This window comes from Dermochelys coriacea, chromosome 7 (assembly GCF_009764565.3).
Source record: "Dermochelys coriacea isolate rDerCor1 chromosome 7, rDerCor1.pri.v4, whole genome shotgun sequence".
In the NCBI taxonomy this organism is placed as follows: domain Eukaryota; kingdom Metazoa; phylum Chordata; order Testudines; family Dermochelyidae; genus Dermochelys; species Dermochelys coriacea.
In genome coordinates this window covers 88985519-89010946 of record NC_050074.1, presented here as the reverse complement: position 1 = coordinate 89010946, position 25428 = coordinate 88985519, and the positions used below count along the sequence as shown (strand labels likewise).

Here is a 25428-nt window from a genome sequence, read left to right as displayed (position 1 = left end):
TAGATTGCTGGATCAATGCCTTAGAGAAGATAACAGGTTTCAGAGTAGCAGCCGTGTTAGTCTGTATTCACAAAAAAGAAAAGGAGTACTTGTGGCACCTTAGAGACTAACAAATTTATTTGAGCATAAGCTTTTGTGAGCTACCGCTCACTTCATCGGATGAAGTGAGTGGTAGCTCACGAAAGCTTATGCTCAAATAAATTTGTTAGTCTCTAAGGTGCCACAAGTACTCTTTTTTTTTTTTTTTTTTTTAGAGAAGATATGATCACAAAGGGCTATGAAACACTTGAAGAGTAGAGGGAAGAAAAGACAAGTCTTACACAAGTAAAGTTGTATGTTTGCATTGATTAGTAAATGCACTCATTTTGAAGTGGGCCATTTTGAAGTTTTATTCTTCCTATGTACTGTTTTGGGAGGAACTTGGTGAGGGGAGAAATGAGTGGGAAATTGAAAGGACTAGGTGTTTCAGAAGGTCTCTCAGAAGAAGTGTTTTCTGTATATCATAACTGTCAGGGCTGGGCCATGGACAGCCTGTGTGCACTAGTCTACTAAATTGCAGTCAGGAGACGAGTAGCAGAAACAGGATCAAACCAGGTCAGGATACCAGGAAGTCATGGTCAGGCACCAAGTTGCAGGTGGCAGGCAAATAGAATTGAGGTCAAGCTGGGTCAGGATATCAGGAGGTCAGGGACAGGCACCAGACAGCAAGCAAAAAGCAGAGTCTGGGACAAACCAGGGCTGAAAGCCAGAATCTAGGGTCCACAGCAAAACAAGCTCAGAAGCGGAAGCAAACAGGCAGTCTGCATTGTTGCTCAGACAGCTCCCTATGATGGCTTCCTGGTTGATAAACCAGCATGAGCCAATCAGTAGCCTGTGAGGGACTGCCACCCAGGACCTGCTGGGCAGTACTTCCTGCAGAGCCTAGCTTCACAGGGCCTTCAGCTGAACCCCAACCTAAGCTCTTGTCATAAATATAAAAGGAAGGGTAGCCACCTTTCTGTATACAGTGCTATAAAATCCCTCCTGGCCAGAGGTAACATCCTGTTACCTGTAAAGGGTTAAGAAGCTCAGCTAACTTGGCTGGCACCTGACCCAAAGGACCAATAAGAGAATAAGATGCTTTCAAATCTTGGGGTGTGGGGGGAAGGATTTTGTCTATCTGTGTGATACCTTTGCCGGGAACAGATCAGGAATGCAGCCTTTCAACTCCTGTAAAGTTAGTTAGTAATCTAGCTAGAAGATGTATTCGATTTTCCTTTGTTTAATGGCTTGTAAAATTCGCTGTGCTGGAGAGAATGTGTATTCCTCTTTTTGTAACTCAAGGTTTTGCCTAGAGGGATTCTCTACGTTTTGAATCTGATTATCCTGTAAGGTATTTACCATCCTGATTTTACAGAGGTGATTCTTTTACTTTTTCTTTAAATACAATTCTTCTTTTAAGAACCTGATTGATTTTTCATTGTTCTTAAGATCCAAAGGTTTGGGTCTGTGTTCACCTGTACCAATTGGTGAGGATATTATTATCAAGCCTTCCCCAGGAAAGGGGATGTAGGACTTGGGGAGATATTTTGGGGGAAGATGGTTCCAAGTGGTCTCTTCCCTGTTTGTTTTAAATCGCTTGGTGGTGGCAGCATACTGTTCAAGACGAAGACAAAGTTTGTACCTTGGGGAAGTTTTTAACCTAAGCTTGTAAGAATAAGCTTAGGGGGTCTTTCATGTAGGTCCCCACATCTGTACCCTAGAGTTCAGAGTGGGGACGGAACCTTAGCAGCTTCCAGTGGTGATACAGAAGCATCGGCAGCCTAGCACCACTATAGTCCCAGATTCTACTCCCACAGGTTATTACAAAAACATTATAAGTTTCCAGATATTAGAAGGGATGTATGGAAAGAGACTGCTGCCCATTCCTGAATTTAAAGGAGACTCTGAAATTCAGATACATTTGACCACGCAAATGCTTGTCTTCTCTTTCTGTAACACTTGATGTCTTCTCGTGTGAATGAAAATGAAAGCCTACGCACAACGATACAAAACAAGTAAAGACATGCAAGAGCTATTGGGTTCAGTTCGTCCAGGGCTTTCTGCTAATCTATGGGGTTGATTTGAAATTTATAATTTTAACATGACAGAAGAGCAGATTAGCAAGATTGGGAATTATATTAAAATAAAAATGGAGCTCTCTACATTTTTTTTAAAAATATTCCTTATGATGATTTGAGGACAATTTAAACATAAAAAAGACTTAAAATATGAGGAATTCAATTCATTAAAATGATTTTCCCCTTGATGTTTCTGATAGTATCTAATAAATTAAACTTTGACCACAAATAGTTTTCTTGTAATTATACTGTCTATAATTATAAAATGCATGTGTGAGTATCTAGGATAATCTCCATTATAAATAGATTTCTTTCTGCCAAAGTTTAGAGGTCATACACACGTTTGTTTGTTTGTTTTTAGTGTCTTGATATTAATTACACAACACAAATATTTTCATTATACCTCATATGTAAACCAAAAAGGGAAATAGAAAGGCCATAGCTAATTCAGAAATAGTTTACTACACTCTTGTATTTAAACTGGAAAAATGTTGTATTCTGCTGGTAATTGACACTATCGATACTTTTTAAAATTACTCTCTAAAAAGAAAAAAAAAACCTATCAAATTTAAGGAACATACTTTTTTAATTAATGAGAACATTAACTCAGAGTACTGGCGAAGGCATGGGGATGCCATGTCAGAAGATATAAGCATAACAATGATTAAGAAAAATAAAGTATCTTGTTACCAGTTGGAATCCTGGTTTAATAAGAACACTGCATCTTTGCCCAGTGATGGTACAAATGAGTGACCACAAGATAGTTGTATCATCTTGCTAAAACTCTATATTATTATTTAAATGATACGTTTTTCTCTCTGGATTTTAGGTCAGCTGATGAGAAGAAACTGTTGCTGCTTTACAGTTGTTTATAGTATGACAATGCCAGAAACATCACCTGTCTCTTGTTTTACTGTAAGAAATTATTAGAAACCCTTTGGTGGCTCACATCATAGTGCATATGGGCACTTGAGATTGTTGTGTGTATTTCCTTTATTGGGGGGCAAAAAATGCTTCTAGAACAGATTTTCTGGTCAGCTAACACTGTAAAGGTAGAATCCACCATTACCATATAGAGATAGATTTCAAAATAATGTTTCATCTTAAGAAGGCCCTTATCAGTCTCATAAAAATATTATTTTGTGACCTCCAAATGCATTCACAAAAAGGAAAGCTATTTGGTGTATGCTGACAGATAATTCTAGTCTAACTTTCAACTTTGTACAAATACTTAAAAGATTAAATGTACTGTGCAGATGAAACGTGCTGTTCCCCACAAGTTTCTGGCACACTTTTTAGGGTTTGAGAAGCTGCCTCAGCGAAAAAGCTATTCCAGGCATCCAAAAACCTCTGTATTTGCCAACGGGGATACAGAGATGAATACTCATGTAAAATTTTGATTCCTAAGAATAATGCATCAAAGTGTAAGTCTTAGAGTCTGCTCCTTACTTGCACAAGCTAACAGTGCTTATTCTTATCTTTGCTACCAGGAGCCTGGTCTAAATCCTGTTTTGATCCCCTTTAATTTGCCAGGGAAAACACCATAGATTCATAGATACGAAGGTCAGAAGAGACCATTCTGATCATCTAGTCCGACCTCCTGCACAACACAGGCCACAGAATCTCACCCACCCACTCCTGCGAAAAACCTCTCACCTATGTCTGAGCTATTGAAGTTCTCAAATCGTGGTTTAAAGACTTGAAGGAGCAGAGAATCCTCCAACAAGTGACCCATGCCCCATGCTACAGAGGAAGGCGAAAAACCTCCAGGGCCTCTTCCAATCTGCCCTGGAGGAAAATTCCTTCCCGACCCCAAATATGGAGATCAGCTAAACCCTGAGCATATTGGCAAGATTCAGCATGGATTCACCAAGGGAAGGTCATGCCTGACTAATCTTCAGCATGGATTCACCAAGGGAAGGTCATGCCTGACTAATCTAATCGCCTTTTATGATGAGATTACTGGTTCTGTGGATGAAGGGAAAGCAGTGGATGTATTGTTTCTTGACTTTAGCAAAGCTTTTGACACGGTCTCCCACAGCATTCTTGTCAGCAAGTTAAGGAAGTATGGGCTGGATGAATGCACTATAAGGTGGGTAGAAAGCTGGCTAGATTGTCGGGCTCAACGGGTAGTGATCAATGGCTCCATGTCTAGTTGGCAGCCGGTGTCAAGTGGAGTGCCCCAGGGGTCGGTCCTGGGGCCCGTTTTGTTCAATATCTTCATAAATGATCTGGAGGATGGTGTGGATTGCACTCTCAGCAAATTTGCGGATGATACTAAACTGGGAGGAGTGGTAGATACGCTGGAGGGGAGGGATAGGATACAGAAGGACCTAGACAAATTGGAGGATTGGGCCAAAAGAAATCTAATGAGGTTCAATAAGGATAAGTGCAGGGTCCTGCACTTAGGATGGAAGAATCCAATGCACCGCTACAGACTAGGGACCGAATGGCTCGGCAGCAGTTCTGCGGAAAAGGACCTAGGGGTGACAGTGGACGAGAAGCTGGATATGAGTCAGCAGTGTGCCCTTGTTGCCAAGAAGGCCAATGGCATTTTGGGATGTATAAGTAGGGGCATAGCGAGCAGATCGAGGGACGTGATCGTTCCCCTCTATTCGACACTGGTGAGGCCTCATCTGGAGTACTGTGTCCAGTTTTGGGCCCCACACTACAGGAAGGATGTGGATAAATTGGAAAGAGTACAACGAAGGGCAACAAAATGATTAGGGGTCTAGAGCACATGACTTATGAGGAGAGGCTGAGGGAGCTGGGATTGTTTAGTCTGCAGAAGAGAAGAATGAGGGGGGATTTGATAGCTGCTTTCAACTACCTGAAAGGGGGTTTCAAAGAGGATGGCTCTAGACTGTTCTCAATGGTAGCAGATGACAGAACGAGGAGTAATGGTCTCAAGTTGCAATGGGGGAGGTTTAGATTGGATATTAGGAAAAACTTTTTCACTAAGAGGGTGGTGAAACACTGGAATGCGTTACCTAGGGAGGTGGTAGAATCTCCTTCCTTAGAGGTTTTTAAGGTCAGGCTTGACAAAGCCCTGGCTGGGATGATTTAACTGGGACTTGGTCCTGCTTTGAGCAGGGGGTTGGACTAGATGACCTTCTGGGGTCCCTTCCAACCCTGATATTCTATGATTCTGTGATTCTAAGATTCACCAGCCAGATACCCATCCCCCAGCATCTCTCTGAACTATTTCAAGTTTATAGTCCAGCCACAAGAGTTTTTTTCCCCCCACTTCTTGTGCAAAAGTAGAAGGAAATTACTCTAACAGTTTTACAGTTGAAGGCAATTGATATGTAATATGTTTAGATTATTCACAGTGTGGCTAAGTCCTTTTGTGTAACTAGAATTTCAAAAATACTTAGTTTTAGGACATAAAACTTGGTATTCTCCAAAATCATCTATACGAGTTAGTTTTTCAATCCACACTGTTTAGTTTTATTTATGTAATTAAAGATGGCAACAATACATAAAAACAAAGTGACTGAACTAAGATTGTACAACAAACATAAGTATGATGACTCCTAATTTTGGAGTGTTTTACTTTTCAATCCTAATGCTCTTTTAAGAGTGAGGTGGCTTTTAATGTAATTTCTTAAGTTTTACAAAAAGGAAACTGAAACCCTATAAATGTTCTACAATGTGGAACTATATTGCCCTCCACAAAGGTCATTAGTGGGTTAGAACCTCTAGAATCAGAGCAAATAGAATTCACATTCACTTGAGCTATTACAGTAACTAGTAGTAGGTTGCTATCTTCTATATGGAGAAACATACTTTGCCAGTAGGTTTCACAAATATTTGTTTACAGTAGAGGAATGGTGACACTCAAGAATCCAGGGTTCAGTTGCAGGTTCTGCATGTGAATGTTCTCTAGTCAGAGACCCTTCACTGTCCTCCACATGCTCCTATTGCTGTACTCGTCCTTTGGCTCCTGCCACATCCCATGTTGCTCCTATTTCCCCCCTCCCACCAGCTTCTGGTCATGTCCCTTCCCCCTCAGTTTTTACCTATCTTTCCCCCTGGTTCTTAGTGCCCCCCTCCCATCACTCCCAGTATACCCATTTTTCTCCTACCCATCCCTTTTTATCCATGTAAGGGTGCTTCCTCCTGCTCCCTCCATGCTTGCGGATGTAAGGTTATTATAAGGGGGCATTGAGAACATAGGAGAAAGAATGTTTCAGCAATAATGATCAAAAAAGGTAGCCTTAGGCATAGAGTTGGCATGGGAAATTTCAGCCCAAATGATTAAAGTCATAACTGAAAACAGAGTCTTATAATAGAAGTTTTATGTAATCTTAATGTTACCAGTGCTGCCTATCATACTACATTTATCTTATTTGTCTCTTGATCACACATATTTAATCCCCCTCTTTTCTTGAAGCAAAAACAAAAAACTGCTACTAACCTTTCTGTAACTGTTGTTCTTCAAGCTGTATTGCACATGTCCATTCCAATGTAGGTGTGCACGCACCTGGAGCACAGCTGCCAGATTTTTTTTCTCTTAGTAGTATCTGTTGAGTCAGGTCCAGCACCCTCTGTTGTCACATGCTCATAACACTGGTATAAAGGGCCCTGCCAACTGCGGGCAGCAAAAAGACACGGAAGGGGCACAAGCATACCTATACTGGAATGGACATGTGTAAGCAGTCGAAGTAGTAGTAAACTTCTACCCCTACATTTTACTCACTTGCATGAAGAAGATAGTCTCAAAGAACTTTCTGGTCAGAAGTCTAAGAAACCACTTGTGCCTTGTATTGTCACACTCAGCATGTTTTCTTTTGTAGGTTGGTTCTAAGACTTGAGTTTAGACTTATAAATATTCAGTTTCTTTTGATTAGAATACCCAAGTGTCTGGAAAATATACATTTTGGGCTAGATTCTCATTTCAACCACAACCCCTTTCTGGTACATTAGTGACATACAGGGACTCTAGCAGTGGGAAAGGGCTACAGGGAAATTCCTCCAAGGCAGGAGTAGAGGAGGGCTGGCTGGTCTGCCTGGCCTTATGATACCACCTTACCAGTCCCCATAGCTCTTGCTGTAATAGCAGGGCCTCACAATTGCTGTAAGGCTGAACCACCCTAACCACTGGAGCAGCCCAGAATACAGGAGAGGTATAAAGCTACTTTTACTTCCCTCCTGTGTGCTGAAAGGCCCAGCACAAAATCACACCTGTTATCTGCATATACACTTTCTTGGGCTTGGCAGAAGTTTTAGATGAACACCTCAGATTCAAGTTTATTTATTAAATGGCTTTTTTCCCCTCACCCACTTCTGGCATGACAACTCATGGTTTATTCAGAATGGGGGAAATTATCTGGGGTCAATTGTCAAGATGTCTGTGTCTTCCCATTGACTTTAATGTCACCCACCCCAGTCTTTCCCTGAGTTGTACAATGGATGGGTAGTTGAAGTCAGTTTTGTGTAAACAAATGGTGTGGGAGGTAGCCCCTCTCTGCCTGATCACTCCACCAGCCTGCTGTGAGGTGATGCTAAAGTTGCACCACCGTTCCTGTTTTCTACATATATCTACATATATATATTCTTAACCCTGGTCTGTACATATCTCATAAAGACCATCAAGTTCAGAATATTACAAGCTGTCACAAAAAGCCATACTCAATATGGTTTTATAGCACAATCACATAGTATGCAATCAGTTGGTTTAACTGCTTATTTTTGGCGTTTAAACCTTCTGCTCTCCCATTGGGGTGTCTGGACCTTGATTGTCACACCCACCAACCTGAGTTGCCAGGAACTCTTACTCTCTGTGCTGGCTACCATAGTTATCCAATATAATGTTAATATATAAAAATAAAAAGGAATCAAGTAAAGTGAGACAGGCAGAGGATAGAAAGTAAAAAGAATAACTTAGTTTTCACAAATATAGCAAAATCCATCCCTCAGTTCCCCAAACCTCAGATCTCTTGTTCATTGAAAGAAAAGGAGTACTGGTGGCACCTTAGAGACTAACAAATTTATTAGAGCATAAGCTTTCGTGAGCTACAGCTCACTTCATCGGATGCATTTGGTGGAAAAAACAGAGGAGAGATTTATATACATACACAGAGAACATGAAACAATGGGTTTATCATACACCCTGTAAGGAGAGTGATCACTTAAGATAAGCCATCACCAGCAGCAGGGGGGGGGAAAGGAGGAAAACCTTTCATGGTGACAAGCAAGGTAGGCTAATTCCAGCAGTTAACAAGAATATCAGAGGAACAGTGGGGGGTGGGGTGGGAGGGAGAAATACCATGGGGAAATAGTTTTACTTTGTGTAATGACTCATCCATTCCCAGTCTCTATTCAAGCCTAAGTTAATTGTATCCAGTTTGCAAATTAATTCCAATTCAGCAGTCTCTCGCTGGAGTCTGTTTTTGAAGCTTTTTTGTTGTTGAAGTATAGCCACTCTAAGATCTGTGATCGAGTGACCAGAGAGATTGAAGTGTTCTCCAACTGGTTTTTGACTGCTATTCCTACCTACATGCCTCTAGCTTTCATCCAGATCATACCACACGATTCATTGTCTACAGCCAAGCGCTACGATATAACCGCATTTGCTCCAACCCCTCAGACAGAGACAAACACCTACAAGATCTCTATCATGCATTCCTACAACTACAATACCCACCTGCTGAAGTGAAGAAACAGATTGACAGAGCCAGAAGAGTACCCAGAAGTCACCTACTACAGGACAGGCCCAACAAAGAAAACAACAGAACGCCACTAGCCATCACCTTCAGCCCCCAACTAAAACCTCTCCAACACATCATCAAGGATCTACAACCTATCCTGAAGGACGAGCCATCACTCTCACAGATCTTGGGAGACAGACCAGTCCTTGCTTACAGACAGCCCCCCAATCTGAAGCAAATACTCACCAGCAACCACACACCACACAACAGAACCACTAACCCAGGAACCTATCCTTGCAACAAAGCCCGTTGCCAACTCTGTCCACATATCTATTCAGGGGATACCATCATAGGGCCTAATCACATCAGCCACACTATCAGAGGCTCGTTCACCTGCGCATCTACCAATGTGATATATGCCATCATGTGCCAGCAATGCCCCTCTGCCATGTACATTGGCCAAACTGGACAGTCTCTACGTAAAAGAATGAATGGACATAAATCAGACGTCAAGAATTATAACATTCAAAAACCAGTTGGAGAACACTTCAATCTCTCTGGTCACTCGATCACAGATCTTAGAGTGGCTATCCTTCAACAAAAAACTTCAAAAACAGACTCCAGGGAGAGACTGCTGAATTGGAATTAATTTGCAAACTGGATACAATTAACTTAGGCTTGAATAGAGACTGGGAATGGATGAGTCATTACACAAAGTAAAACTAATTCCCCATGGTATTTCTCCCTCCCACCCCACCCCCCACTGTTCCTCTGATATTCTTGTTAACTGCTGGAATTAGCCTACCTTGCTTGTCACCATGAAAGGTTTTCCTCCTTCCCCCCCCCCCCCCCCCCCGCTGCTGGTGATGGCTTATCTTAAGTGAGCACTCTCCTTACAGTGTGTATGATAAACCCATTGTTTCATGTTCTCTGTGTGTGTATATAAATCTCTCCTCTGTTTTTTCCACCAAATGCATCCGATGAAGTGAGCTGTAGCTCACGAAAGCTTATGCTCTAATAAATTTGTTAGTCTCTAAGGTGCCACCAGTACTCCTTTTCTTTTTGCGAATACAGACTAACACGGCTGCTACTCTGAAACTTGTTCATTGAGTTAGTTTGCAGTTCCAGTCATTCCCTGACACACAAACAAGATAAGTCAAAATAATTCCATTTGTGAGGCCACTTAATGTACAGAATAGAAGTAAATTAAACATTTACACTGGAATACAACTTTGTCAAAGGATTATTGTTTCTTTCTTTAGAAAAATGACTCCTGACTTGGCATTTGTTTTCACAAGTTCCTCAGTTGTGCCTCTGCATTCATGTAGTAATAGGAAAGCATTATCTTATGACACTGTTCAATTCTGTTGATATAATTATATATTCAATTATTTTTATTGCACTTAAACTGATGCTTTTATTCATTGTGATCCAATGTAAGGATCTGGTTTCTTCAGCAAATGGCTCCCTAATGCTTACAAGCTAAAACTATACAAGCACTCTGCTGAGAACTGTGCCAAACTTTCTGCTATATTTGCAAATTAACAGCTTACATATTTAAAAACTCCAATATAATAACCATGCCACATCTTCTAGAAAAAAAATTATCTAGAAACAAAAGGGTTTCTTACAATTGAAGGGGGGGGTTAATATGAAAACAAGAAAGAGGATGGGAAGAAGCATTTTCCAACTGTAATCTACACCAAGGAAATGGAGAAAAGGAAAAAGAGATATTAAGTGAAGCTGACCTCATTTACTGCCACATAGTACCGCTGCTTCTGAAAACGAGGGGAGTTATCATTCCTGTCCCTCACCACAATCCGTACTTCGTGGTAGATAACGGTGCCCACTTTTTTGTTAATGCACTGCACTTGAACAACAATGGATTGAATCGACATTGGTGGCTGTAAATGAGAAAACACATATTTATAATACACAGAAAAGTGAGGCATAGACTCAACTTCCTCACTACAGTCAATATTGCCTATGTTTATTATAGACAACTATGTTTTCTATATTATTCTATTTACTGTTTTATATTTCTGGATTAGAAAGTTTCTCAGGGATAGTGCCCTGAACAAAACAACCTAGACCTATTTTTGCAACATGTTTAAAAAAAAAGTAGGTAGAACCAACACATGCCTCTCATATAGCTTCTCTTGCAGCTTGTCAGTTCTACTAGCATGTTGCTACATATTTCAAAGTAAAGATAGTGATTTTTAAAAATTTATTATCACTTGACACATTCAGAGGACAATATAATGACATATCTTTGTATGAATATTCAAAATATTGCAAAAGAGACTGATAAAATATATGTCTTTCCATTACAATTTCTAATCCCATTTTGAGTAGTAGTGTTTGAATTTAAAGGTCACACAGTTCTTAGAAACAGCATCAAGTGCACTAACACATCACTTACAGTTGCCAAGTATTCATAATTTAAAAACAGCCAGGTCACCTGTAAGAGTAGGCATGCCAGAGTCCAGTTACTTCTACAGCTGTAAGGAGCACTGACAGAATTTAGCCAGCAATACATTCTAGAGGTAATGGATAACTGCTCTAGATAAGAACTTCCTGTGGCTAATATAAAATACATTGTAATCTTACATTCAAATAGACAGCTTGTGCCACACACTCTCAAAGAAACTGCGGAACCACCTGATCAACATCCTCTACAGCAAACAGGGAAAGATTAAGAATGAGCTCTCTAAACTGGATTCTCTCATAAAGAACCAGCCTTCCACACAAACCTCCTCGTGGCTGGACTTTACAAAAACTAGACAAGCCATTTACAACACACACTTTGCTTCTCTACAAAAGAAAAAGGACACTAAGCTATCTAAACTACTACATGCCACAAGGGGCCACAACAGTGGTTCCCGTAACCCACCCAGAAATATTTTTAATCTATCCAACTATACTCTTAGCCCAGCAGAAGAATCTGTCCTATCTCGGGGCCTCTCTTTTTGCCCCTCCACCCCCACGAACATGATACAGTTCTGTGGTGACCTAGAATCCGATTTTCGACGTCTCCGACTCAAGGAATATTTCCAACACACCTCTGACCAACATATTAACCCACAGAGACCTTCCTACCAACACTACAAAAAGAAGGATTCTGGGTGGACTCCTCCTGAAGGTCGAAACAGCAGACTTGACTTCTACATAGACTGCTTCCGCCGACGTGCACGAGCTGAAATTGTGGAAAAGCAGCATCGCTTGCCCCATAACCTCACCTCAACACAATGCCATCCACAGGCTCAGAAACAACTCTGACATCATAATCAAAAAGGCTGACAAAGGAGGTGCTGTCATCATCATGAATAGGTCGGAGTATGAACAAGAGGCTACTAGGCAGCTCTCCAACACCACTTTCTACAAGCCATTACCCTCTGATCCCACTGAGAGTTACCAAAAGAAACTACAGCATTTGCTCAAGAAACTCCCTGAAAAAGCACAAGAACAAATCCGCACAGACACACCCCTAGAACCCTGACCTGGGGTATTCTATCTGCTACCCAAGATCCATAAACCTGGAAATCCTGGATGCCCCATCATCTCAGGCATTGGCACCCTGACAGCAGGATTGTCTGGCTATGTAGACTCCCTCCTCAGGCCCTACATTACCAGCACTCCCAGCTATCTTTGAGACACCACTGACTTCCTGAGGAAACTACAATCCATTGGTGATCTTCCTGAAAACACCATCCTAGCCACTATGGATGTAGAAGCCCTCTACACCAACATTCCACACAAAGATGGACTACAAGCCGTCAGGAACAGTATCCCCGATACAGTCACGGCTAACCTGGTGGCTGAACTTTGTGACTTTGTCCTCACCCATAACTATTTCACATTTGGGGACAATGTATACCTTCAAATCAGCGGCACTGCAATGGGTACCCGCATGGCGCCACAGTATGCCAACATTTTTATGGCTGACTTAGAACAACGCTTCCTCAGCTCTCGTCTCCTAATGCCCCTACTCTACTTGCGCTACAGTGATGACATCTTCATCATCTGGACCCATGGAAAAGAAGCCCTTAAGGAATTGCACCAAGATTTCAACAATTTCCATCCCACCATCAACCTCAGCCTGGACCAGTCCACACAAGAGATCCACTTCCTGGACACTACGGTGCTAATAAGCGATGGTCACATAAACACCACCCTATATCGGAAACCTACTGACCGCTATTCCTACCTACATGCCTCTAGCTTTCATCCAGATCATACCACACGATCCATTGTCTACAGCCAAGCTCTACGATATAACCGCATTTGCTCCAACCCCTCAGACAGAGACAAACACCTACAAGATCTCTATCATGCATTCCTACAACTACAATACCCACCTGCTGAAGTGAAGAAACAGATTGACAGAGCCAGAAGAGTACCCAGAAGTCACCTACTACAGGACAGGCCCAACACAGAAAAAAACAGAACGCCACTAGCCATCACCTTCAGCCCCCAACTAAAACCTCTCCAACGCATCATCAAGGATCTACAACCTATCCTGAAGGACGAGCCATCACTCTCACAGATCTTGGGAGACAGGCCAGTCCTTGCTTACAGACAGCCCCCCAATCTGAAGCAAATACTCACCAGCAACCACACACCACACAACAGAACCACTAACCCAGGAACCTATCCTTGCAACAAAGCCCGTTGCCAACTCTGTCCACATATCTATTCAGGGGACACCATCATAGGGCTTAATCACATCAGCCACCCTATCAGAGGCTCGTTCACCTGCGCATCTACCAATGTGATATATGCCATCATGTGCCAGCAAAGCCCCTCTGACACAAATCAGACATTAAGAATTATAACATTCAAAAACCAGTTGGAGAACACTTCAATCTCTCCGGTCACTCGATTACAGACCGGAGAGTGGCTATCCTTCAACAAAAAACTTCAAAAACAGACTCCAGGGAGAGACTGCTGAATTGGAATTAATTTGCAAACTGGATACAATTAATTTAGGCTTGAATAGAGACTGGGAGTGGATGAGTCATTACACAAAGTAAAACTATTTCCCCATGTTATTTCTCCCCCCCACCCCACCCCCCACTGTTCCTCAGATGTTCTTGTTAACTGCTGGAAATGTCCCACCTTGCATGTCACCATGAAAGGTTTTCCTCCTTCCCCCCCCCCCTTCTGGTGATGGCTCATCTTAAGTGATCACTTTCCTTACAGTGTGTATGATAAAACCCATTGTTTCATGTTCTGTGTGTGTGTGTGTATATAAATCTCCCCACTGTATTTTCCACCGAATGCATCCGATGAAATGAGCTGTAGCTCACGAAAGGTTATGCTCAAATAAATTTGTTAAGGTGCCACAAGTACTCCTTTTCTTTTTGCAAATACAGACTAACATGGCTGCTACTCTGAAACCTGTCATTAAAAAAAAAAATATTTGACAAAGTAAGGAAACTGTTCCTGGGCTTGTTTCATTTAAATTAAGATAGTTAAAAGCAGCATTTTCTTCTGCATGGTCAAGTTTCAAAGCTGTATTAAGTCAATGTTCAGTTGTAAACTTTTGAAAGAACAACCATAAAGTTTTGTTCAGAGTTACAAACAAACTCTATTCCCGAGGTGTTTGCAAGACTCTTGACTCTGAAATTTGCTGTCCCCATTGCTCTGACTGAGCCAAAGTATATTTATCTTTTGCGTATTAGATAAGGCCCATGTATTTTGCTTAAGGGTGCAGATGATCTTAGGATATACCTATAGACTCCGGGTGAGTCTATTTCTGTGGGTATTGATATTTAGTGCATTCTTCCTCCCACCCCCATTTTACACAAGCACTCAGTTTGTTGTGGGTGCGTCTGCAAACAAAAATTTAACTTTAAAAACAAATAAGTGGCCCAATAAGCACACAGTGATATCCTCAGAGCCATACAGGCAGTATATATGAGTGGATGAGCCCCGCATAACACAGAGAGTTGCCGATGCGGCCTACGATGGTAAAAAGGTTGAGAACCAGTGGCTTCGACTGTTCAGAAAAAGTACCATGTTCGTTCTCACAAATTCAATCAGCTGAATCGAATAAGATCTGCTCTTCCTCCCTCAAAATAGTAAAACAAACAACAACCTTGGAAACAAGCTCAACCCAAACTTTTTAAAGCTTCATTTGTTTAAAAAATAAATTAAAAACACACCAGTTATTGCTCTTACGTTACAAACATGTGCTAGGGCTCCATCAGATGTGAGGTACCCCAAACTTACTATGTGCCTGAGAGCTCATGAGGTTTAAAGAAAGTTTAAGATATGGAGTGGTTGTCAGCTTAGGGAGGGTTAGCACAGTTCCTGTGTGTTTGGCAAGAGGGAAGGATCCCTTTTGGCTCACTTAGTAGATGTGCTGTCTAAGGACCTGAGAAATTCATATCTCAGTTGTGGTAATATGCAAGATACACAGTATAAATTTCCATAACGTTTGATCTCAGAGTAAGTTTCACTGAATATTCATTTGTGTGTTGGTCAGAGAGATAGGTAAAACAAAGGAGGGAAAAGGAGAATGGGTGTTTCCAAGTTCAGGCCAGGTGGAAATCTAACAACTGATTTCATCTGGATCGCAAAGAGTAATAAATTGACATGGAAGGGATAGATGGGAGATGGAAAAATTTGAAAGGACCTCAGGAGGATTACATTAATTTACTGTAAGAATAAAACTGTACTTTTTGAGTACAGTGGGACTTCAATTTCTGCTAGATACCCAGAGACTCCATACTAATTTGATTTTCAAGTTCAAATAAACCCCAAAAATTCAAAGTTAAAACCCCATCAAACTATCAAGTTTCATACAGTTTTCAAATGGAACATTGCCAAAGATCTAATGTTTTTCTACATTTTGTATGGTTTCAGGCTTTGATATGAAGGGTTACATGATTCCAGTTTTGAATGTTTAAGAAAATCTAATGAGCTCATGAAATAAACATATGTATTTTTTACATTAAATAAATGCATCCAGAGTCTCTTCAGAATTCCGCAGATCCTACAGGTATTCCTGTTTCTGAAGAAGAGTTGTGTAGCAGGGCTTTTGATGGAGGCAAGGATCTTGAAGACATGAGGGGACACTTACCTACGTTTTTCCACTGGGATTTTTACATTTTCCTTTTTTTTTGACTGAATATTCTCAAAATATTTCTGTTCACAGTCAAAGAAATTTGTGAGGCAAACATGCAGAATTTCACTTCACACTCACACTTTTGTATTTGTCCATTACTAATATTATAAAATTAATTAACTGTAAAACAAGCAATGGTTGATACCAAAATCATAACAGTAGAATATGCTGGAAATATTACCAATACAATAATGCATAAAAAGCCTAAAATAAATGTACTTCCATTTCCCACGTAGTGACCTATTTGTTTCTCTTTCTTGAGAATGTTGCCATGGTGGAGCACTAACATAAATTCATAGCACTATAAACCACTTTCAGCTACAATCAAGCCACTGTTAACCAATATAGAACAGCAATCAGGTCAGCAAGTTCTCTGACTAGATAGTGTATGGCATATGGAAGGTACAGGTATTCACATTACATTTTGAAAGGCAGGTTTATCAGTCTAGAATAGTCTAAATATAGTCACCTCCACTTCAGCTACAGTATATCCCTGACAGTGAAGCAGTGCTTTTCAGAACACAACTTTTATAATTCTGTAAACATAGTTACATTAGCACAATCTGGAAGCAGAAAGATTATAAATAAACAGTCTAAATCTCAATATAGTGCCAACAGAGCTATGCTAAGTATAAAGGTTGAATCAAGGCATCTTTCTCAGTTTTCAATATCCACATGAATCTTAAGCTGGTGTAAATTGGCACGGCAACTTTGATTTCAATTAAGCAGAGGATCTGGCTCAAAAAACTACTTTCTTGCAGAATGTGAAATTTTAAAATAACCAGAAGGAAGAGAGACTAAAAACAATTAGATTTTTAAAATAAATCTGTTTTTTATAAAATCAAGTCATTGTACCAGATGACAAAGTTCAAATATATGTCTGCATTGAACAATGTGTTTTTAAACGGACACAGTGAAGAAAAATTATAGTGGTTGGTTTTGATCTATAAAAGCCTATGAGGTTTAGATCATGGCTTTTTAAGAGACTCTACCCTCCTTTAATTTAATGTTTGTGTGCTGTTCTTAGTGTCCAAATTCACCCACTTTCCGGCGTAGGTAGTTATTGTTCACTTAAACAGAAACAAAAAATAAAATTTAAGTGTGCTTCTGAGTTTGTCTTATTCCTACGGTTTCTCCCTGGCCCTAGTTAGAGCTAAGAGAACTCACTTAGTGCAGTGAGTTTGGAAGAATAGTTCTGCATGTCTATGCTTGGTCCTAAGATGTCAGTCTCTCAGTCTCTCTCCTTATATTCTGTCCAAAACCAGAGCTCAGAAGCACAGGGGATGCTCTAAGCCCTATTTACACATGTCTTTGTCCAAAGAGATTACTTAAGAGGGGCTTGAGTTTCTTTGTTGGGAAGTTGGTAGAGTTTCCTGTTCCCATTCTGCTGTGCATTTCTTTACGTGACTTTGCTAATTATGTACAGATACTTAGAGAATGTGATGGGTACACTTTGCAAATGAAAAAAAATACAAAATAAGGAAAATTGCATTCAATTAGGCAAATTTATATATGTAAATTAAATCAGGGATAATTTAAATAAAATTAATTACATTTCATTATTACTCTTTGTTTACTTAATGCATTTATTTCACTATACACAATGAAAATAAACTAGTCATTTGGGACCTAATCTATGCCCACTGCAGTCAACAGAAAGATTCCCATTGACTTTAGCACGTTTTAGATCAGGCCCTTTCACTTCTGTCTATAGTCAGTTTTGAGTCGATGTTACATTCAGGTTCCTTGTATTAACACACTGCTACAATGACTGGTGAGCAAACATGTAGGAGGGATACTGATTTGTTTTTAGGAGTATTTCTACTGAATGAAATATATATCAATGAAAACATTCCTGTTGGCCTTAGATTTTGTAAAGGTTTGATTTTATAGAAGCCAAATTTGATATGATAACGCTCCTTTAAGATTTGTGAGGACTAAACAGGGAAACAACACAAAGTATAAACTGGTGTTCTGAGTAAGAACACAACATGCTTATTTGAATCCTCTGAGGTCCTCTTAGGTCTACATAATTGGGCTCTAAGTCTCACAAGTCTAGATTCTCACAATTTTTTTTGTTACTCCTTGCTTCTGGCAGAACTAGTGCCCCAGGAGAGGACTCTCATGAGGTAGGTATTTCAACACTTCTGCTTCCATCCAGAATCAGAAAGCAAAGTTATGAGAAAACAAAAATAAAACTGTAGAGGGGAGTGAAAAAAAATCTACCTATTTTTTTTTAAAGTTGAAGTTCAGGTCAGTTATTACTTTATTTTCACCAGCTCATACATCTCTACTTGACTGCAGTCTCAACCTGTTTGTTGTACAAACTTTTATGCATGTGCCTGGACAGATATCTGGAGCAGGTGACAAGTTATCATCAGGAACCAAGTTTAACTTGCCCAGGCATCCTTTCTATATCTTTTAGAAAGAGAACTAGATGCACTTTTCAACTCCTTGAAATTATTATGTTTATGATAAATCTTGAACATTAAAAAACAAACAAACATTAATAAGGGAGTATGCAACAATACATGGCACTATGAACTTGTTACTGAATGTATATAACTACGTAGGTGCAACTTGTAAATGTGAACTTCCCATGTTATTGAATGTATTGATTATGTCATGAAATACCACTAATTTAAAATAGATGGAGAGATGTCTTCTGTCCAACAACATAAAGGAATACCCATGGTGTGTTTACAGAACAGCTAGTCAGAATGTTTCCTGGATCCAGTTACTACTTTACCTATTTTTTTCTAGTCACTCTCAGAAAACTTTCTATTTCTAACTATTAAATGCTTGCTTCCCTGGTTGAAGATTGTGGGGGTGGGAGTGGGGCAGTCTGGAAAATAAACAAACTAACATCTCTGTCCAGAAGTCGTCCAGTACTGTTTAGGTACAGCCTCTGACTGATGGGATCCAGAATCACCCAGTAATCTATGTTGTCCTTCAATGATAGTTCAATAGTGGGGTCAGTCCCTCCTGCTGTCCCTTTTATCAGCATACTGTCCACTAGGATAGTGCCTGCAAGAAAAAAAAAAAAAAAGAAAGAGAGAGAGAGAGAAAATAGGTTCATATGCGTGTACTATACAGCAAATTTCAATGCATTTGAATAATTCACTTTCATTCTAATTCTTTTTTTAAAATATTGTAGGTTTTAATGGTATTTAAAAAAGAACATTCCACCTCAAAAGGCCTATTTTGGCTAGCTATGGAATAAACTATTCCAGGGACCTCTGGAATAAACACTTTATAAAAAAACACTTCAAGTTTTACTTTGATTATTAGACCCACTATCTGGGTTCTTATTTTCTGTTAACCTCATGATTCCCCCGTCCCCCAGTCATCTATCATCCAACATTATCATGAACAAAAGAAAATACTGTAACAGAGACTAATATTTAAATTCAGTGACTAAGGCTTCTGATATAAAGAGTGCATCAGAAAATAGAAGAAAAAGAAAAGGAAATAAAATATAACAGTAGTAATGGATGGTATGTCTATACTGCAATGTAAGCCCAGGGTTAGTAGAGCTTGAGTTAGTAGACCTTGGGTTTGCTAACCTAGGGTTTGAGTGTTTACATTCATTTGTAACCCGAGGTAGGACAAACTCCTACGGACTCTTGGGGCTCCAGCATCTACACTGCATTAAGAGAGCCTGAGTCCAACCACCCATATCCCAGACTTCCTAATGCCCTCCCAAAATGTCACCATCCTAACCTTTTGTTCACAGCATAATGTGGGAAAACTTGACTGTCGACCAAACTTGACTGTCCAGAAGACAAAGTAAGTTGGCCCATGGGATTGGGGGATACTTTTGGCAGACTCCCAGAGGATAAGTCCAGTGGGCTGCATCCACACTGCAAAGGAAAAGCATTTGAAACCTGGGTGTCAGCTTGACTTAGGCTTGGGCCCTCCATCCCCATAGGGTGCTGGGGCTCTGGGTCTGAACCCTGGGTTAGCACAATGTGAATAGAGATGGAAGGACGAAAGGTTAGGCTTGACCACGAGTTCCAACCCTGGATTTCACTGCAGTGTAAACATATATACAATATCTATGGAAAGATTTCATTTTCTGGGTAGATCTATAAGAGAAAAACAAATTGTAGCAGAAAGAAATAAAAAAACTAGAATCTACAAAATAAAAGCACTGCAATTTCCCCCTCTATTATGTGGAATTTCTGGGGCATTCAATTAGTATCATACGTTAGGCAATAATTTAACCAAAAGAGAAAGAAAGTCGGGGGAGAAGAGTGAAAACCTATAGTCTGTATTAGACTAATAGTTCTACCTAGTTAGCAGCTAGTGTGCATTACTTAATTAAAAGACTCCAGGTGATGGAGAATTTACTCCATTTGATTAACAGTTACAAAGATTAACTGCCCTCACTAATGAAAATTTTACAGTTGAGGTGGCTGGCAGTCCATGTATTTGCCTATGCCAAGAAACCTATAGACGTCAGCCCTATCCAACGTTGGCCTTCGACAAAGGAGATAATAATGATGATGACAACTGTTAAATATTTGCATCTTACTTCCAGTTTGATGCTGCCGAATCTTGTTATACATTTGTCTGCTAGATAAAAAATCCTTTTAAAACCACATAATTTTTTTAAGGCACCCGGCATTGCCCACTATTGGAGCTGTTTGGTCTTTGGCACGTTCTATTATGGCAATTCCTATGTTCTTAAAAGAAACTTTCATTTTGCATTTTTATATAAATCCACGATAAAGGCATTTGAGATTTCTTGCTGAATTATAAACATTTGAAAACAAGCCTTTTAATATCTATCATTATAGTATTATTTTTGTATCTTATTAAGATTCTAACATTCAATTTTTGTTCCTTAAAATGTTTGATCATTTTAGGTGCACACAACCTGCTTTTGTCCTTAGACTAAAATGCTAAGTAGATAACCTACTGACAATAATCTAAAGGCACAGAAAATATTTTGATACGACATGAAATGACAGTTTCTATGCTTCGTCTCTATAAGTGCAAGTAGAGAGGCAGAAATATTTCAAAATACCTAGAATGCACTAGTTTGCAAGTAGCTTACGTGATTAGTCTAAGGTGTTGTGGGTTTTTTTTGTGCACATGAAAAAAACAGAACCAAAAAACACTGCAATGCTCAAATTTAAAACCAGTCTAGTATTTCAATAAATCAGAATAGTCTACTGATTTCTATGGAACTTACCCACTCTGTCTTGTGGATGGTATGTGGAGATGGTAAGACTGGAATTTAAAAATCATTAAATTAAAAATATAGTGCTAGAAGGCTGTAATTAGATTTGTGTGTGTGATTTTAGTGCCTTAGCATGTGCCCTAAAAGTGGTGGTATGAAAGTGGGAAGGTGACAAATGTCCTGGAGTTTCATAAGGATTATTGTTCTGTACCCCAAAGGTGTCTGAGGTATGGGATTTCTATGATGGAAGGTTGGAACACTGGGGGACCAGACAACTTCCAGTCACTACTACAGTCACAAGGCCTGTGATTACAAGTCATGAAGGCTCAATAGAGCTAACTGCCAAACAATGGAGCAACCAGATGGACCTTTTTACTTGAATGGCCTGGCTGACTGACCACAAAAGAAAAAGATTGAGGCAAAAGGAAGACTTTTTACCTACACCCTAGAAACAAAAGCCATTAACATATTAGGTAAATGGGGTCATGCATTCAGAGGGAGATGGGGCTTTGAGAAAAGGGAGTTTCTTCTAAGAGGGGGAAACATTCTCTGGATCTCAGGAGCTCCTGGGATTGCTCCAATTATGTAAATTGGATATGTTCTGTTCCTGTAACTCAACAGGGAAGACAAATAACTTAGCTTATAGCAAAGAATAAGATTAGATAAGTCTAATATGCATGTATGATGTTTGTTGTTTTAAAATTATTTTCTCTCGTGTGGTTCTATTTGCTGATAAACCTACTTGTTTTAAGAAGGCTGTTCATTAATGTATCTCACTGGTTACATGTTCCAAAATGAAGAAAACAGGTGTCAAGTCAGACTTGCACAATAGTAAGTGGTTGGCAAAGATGGGATATTGGACTCTGATCCCAGTCTAAGAGTAGGAGAATTGCGTAGTTTCACTCCAAGACTGGGACGGAGGGCACAAGGCTTAATACCAGAGAGGGGCACACTGAAAGAACAGAAAGGAAACGGGTGCAATCAGTCCTATAACCATGACAGGGAATGTATGGGAAACAGTATTAATGTGGTTGAGTGTTGTGATGGTAGTAGGCTACTGCTTGTAGAATGGTATTGTGTCAGACGTGAATGTTGACTTAATTTATTATTTCTTTAATGTTTAATGTTTGTATTTCTATATAGCAATACACCTGAACTACCATAATTTTAGGTTAACAGGTTTTTATTAGTGGGAATATGCAAAGGAAACATTGAAGCAAAAATAAACTTCCATATGACATTACTGCAAAATTGTTATGAATGAGTTTAAACATAAGAAAGGTTTTGTTGTTTGTAAACCAAAGCCAAATGAAGTCAAAGCAGCTCTGTTTGTGAACTATTATTTTACAATCAGTCATATGAAACCTTTAGGACATTTCTGCATCTCTGGCGGGGTTTGCTGAGGAAGCAAATGTGCCATTGATTCAGTAGAAGTCAACTGAAACTCAGTTGTTTCAGCTGACTTGCCTTTTCACTTTTTAAGGATTCTCTTGAACCCTAATCTATCAGATAAACTTTAATGGGAAATGCTATACCTGAAGCAAAGCCGGGAGAAAAGGTTTGGCTCAAATTTCTAGAAACCAAATTACACCAAGTTTTGTGAAGTTTTGTCTGGGATATACATTGTGTCAGGGCATTTATATTGTCCTACTGATGTACTTTTCATTCATAATACACTGATATGTTCTAACATACCATTACTGTTGGTCTGCAATCACATACATAGTAGGGTATTTAAGTTGTTTCTTCACGCCTGCCCAAAGTTATGGCTGTGGGGTTATATGGCATTCATGTTTCTTTTATTGGGATATGCATGTTATTGAATCTAAAGAACAACTTCTAGCTTACAATGAAGTATACATCTAATAATATTTAGAGCCCAGTTGTGTTATAGGCATTTATTCTTATCAAATGAAATGTAAAATAATTATCTGTTGAAGTAGACATCAATAGATGAGAATTCTGACAGATTGGGAAGTAATTAAGTGGCATATGACTGAGTTTACATACATTTTCACAGACATGAGTATATGATATAGTGCCAGAAAAAATAAAAGTCTTTGGAAAAATGAGCTGCAAATGACAATGTTGATATGATGTAAGAAGTTGACTATGGTAAGTATAATTAGAAACTTGAATTCTGTGTCCTTATCATTGGTGTCTGTATGAACCAGCAGTAATACAAATCAAACCTTCACTTAATATTACAATGATGACTCCAAAGTCTGTCAGTCCTTATTCTGGATTAATATTTCCTGCTACACTACATTTGTCTACAAAAGTAAATTGGTCATCCAGGGTATGACTAGAGTTATCTGTATATGAAACAAGACACTAAAAATGTGACATGCATAAAGAAGTCTCAGTAGATGTAAATGGCTAGAACACAATTGAAATTTCAGTTAGATTACTGATCTTTTGGAAATGGAAATTCAACATTCTTTATTATTATAAAGAGTATATGTAGACACAACTGAGTTACTGTCATTGCCACAGCCAAAAGTTACTGCATTTAAGCAATTTTTTATGCATTCAAAGCCAAAATCTATTTCATTTAGCCTAGGTATGGCTTAAGGAAAAGGTAGCAGGAAATATGCAAAAACAAGGAGGAGTACTTGTGGCACCTTAGAGGCTAGCAAATTTATTTAGGCATAAGTTTTTGTGGACTATAACCCACTTCATCAGATGCATGGAGTGAAAAATACAGTAAGCAGGTTTAAATATACAGCACATGAAAAGATGGGAGTTGCCTTACCAAGTGGGGGGTCAGTGCTAATGAGGCCAATTCAGTCATGGTGGATGTGCCCATTCCCAACAGTTGACAAGAAGTTGAGAGTATCAACAGAGGGAAAATTATCTGTTGTAGTGACCCAGCCACTCCCAGTCTTTATTCAGGCCTGATTTGATAGTGTCAAGTTTGCAAATGAATTCCAGTTCTGCAGTTTCTCATTTAAGTCTGTTTTTGAAGTTTTGTTGTTGAAGAATGGCCACTTTTAGGTCTGTTATTGAGTGTCCAGGAAGACTGAAGTGCTATTCTACTGCTTTTTGAATGTTACAATTCTTAATGTCTGATTTTTGTGCATTTATTCTTTTGCATAGAGACTGTCCCATTTGGCCAAAGTACATGGCAGAAGGACATTGCTGGCACATGATGGCATATATAACATTGGTAAATGTGCAGTATATCATATGAATTCACTACAGTGGACTAGGAGGCTACAGTTACAAGTTGAAGTAATGGATACAAGGCTGGACTGAATTTATGTAATAAATATGGATGGGGGGCAGGGGAAACATTGACCAGCCAACCACAGGAGGTGAAATTGGAATGAGTAGCACTTGTGGTTCTACTATAAGCATTTCTAAGCACTCATCCCTGTAGAAGCTGCTACCTGACTAAGAATCAAACTGTGTTTATCTATAGAGATCGAGCCAACGGATATGATCTACTTACAGAGGCAAGACTAATGAAATTAAGACCTATGGACTCTTCCCCTGGAATTTCTCAAAATTCCCGGGGAATCCAATCCAATTTTTAAATATAAGCTAGATGGACCAGGGAACCTGTCCACTCTAAGAAAGAGCCACAGTTCTAGCCTAAAGCTAAACAATCCCACACCTACTATTAAACCATTTAAGGAGCACGAGCAAGTTCTGCCCCCCCTTCCTTTTCTCTTCTCCAGGTTTCCCTTATCTGTGTTCTTGTGTGTATGTTTAGAAAGGGAAACTGATTTGAAAAAGTAAGTATGCGGTGTCATAGCCATGTTGGTATCAGGAGATTACTTCACCCACCTTATGTCTCTAATGTCTTTTATTGGACCAACTTCTGTTGGAGGGAGAGACAAGTTTTTGAGATTACACAGAGGCCTGAGGAAAAGCTCTGTGCAAGCTTGTCTCTATCACCAACTGATGTACGTCCAATAAAAAAATATTACTTCACCCACCTTGACAAAGCAACAACTTTGGAAGTAAGCTGAGAACATTGTATATGTAACACTACACTTCCATCATTTAAGAAGAGAGCTAAGAAAGAAAAGCTGGCTTTGTAACTTGCAAAATTAATATAATGGGATACTGAGTAAGGAAGCCCTGCCACTGAGGCCCAACAGTTTGACACTAGAATTGATCAGCTAGAGAAGGAATGACTATTAGTGAGAAAGACAGTGTGCGTGATGATTTTATTCAAATGCTATATATGATTCCATGAAACCAACTTTTTTCCATGAATCTACCATAAACATAGAAGCAAATCTCCTATTGACCTTGGGAAGCTAATTCATAAGACATTTAAAATGGGGGGAAATAGACATTTTGCATTCAGATTCATTATGAGGTTGTTGATAGTTATTTTTATGT

General features: G+C 39.5%; 1 protein-coding gene across 4 annotated transcripts in view; it reads right to left on the bottom strand.

Moving 5' to 3' along the window:
• Positions 1-25428, bottom strand: part of PCDH15 (protocadherin related 15) — an 811839-nt gene that overhangs the window by 524942 nt on the left and 261469 nt on the right. For all 4 annotated transcript variants that reach the window (XM_043518631.1, XM_043518633.1, XM_038411063.2 and 1 more), the window contains 2 exons: positions 18751-18911; positions 10501-10656 (listed from right to left, as the gene is read on the bottom strand). In XM_043518631.1, the coding sequence (XP_043374566.1) occupies positions 10501-10656; positions 18751-18911 (317 nt within the window). The remainder of the gene's footprint in view (positions 1-10500; positions 10657-18750; positions 18912-25428) is intronic.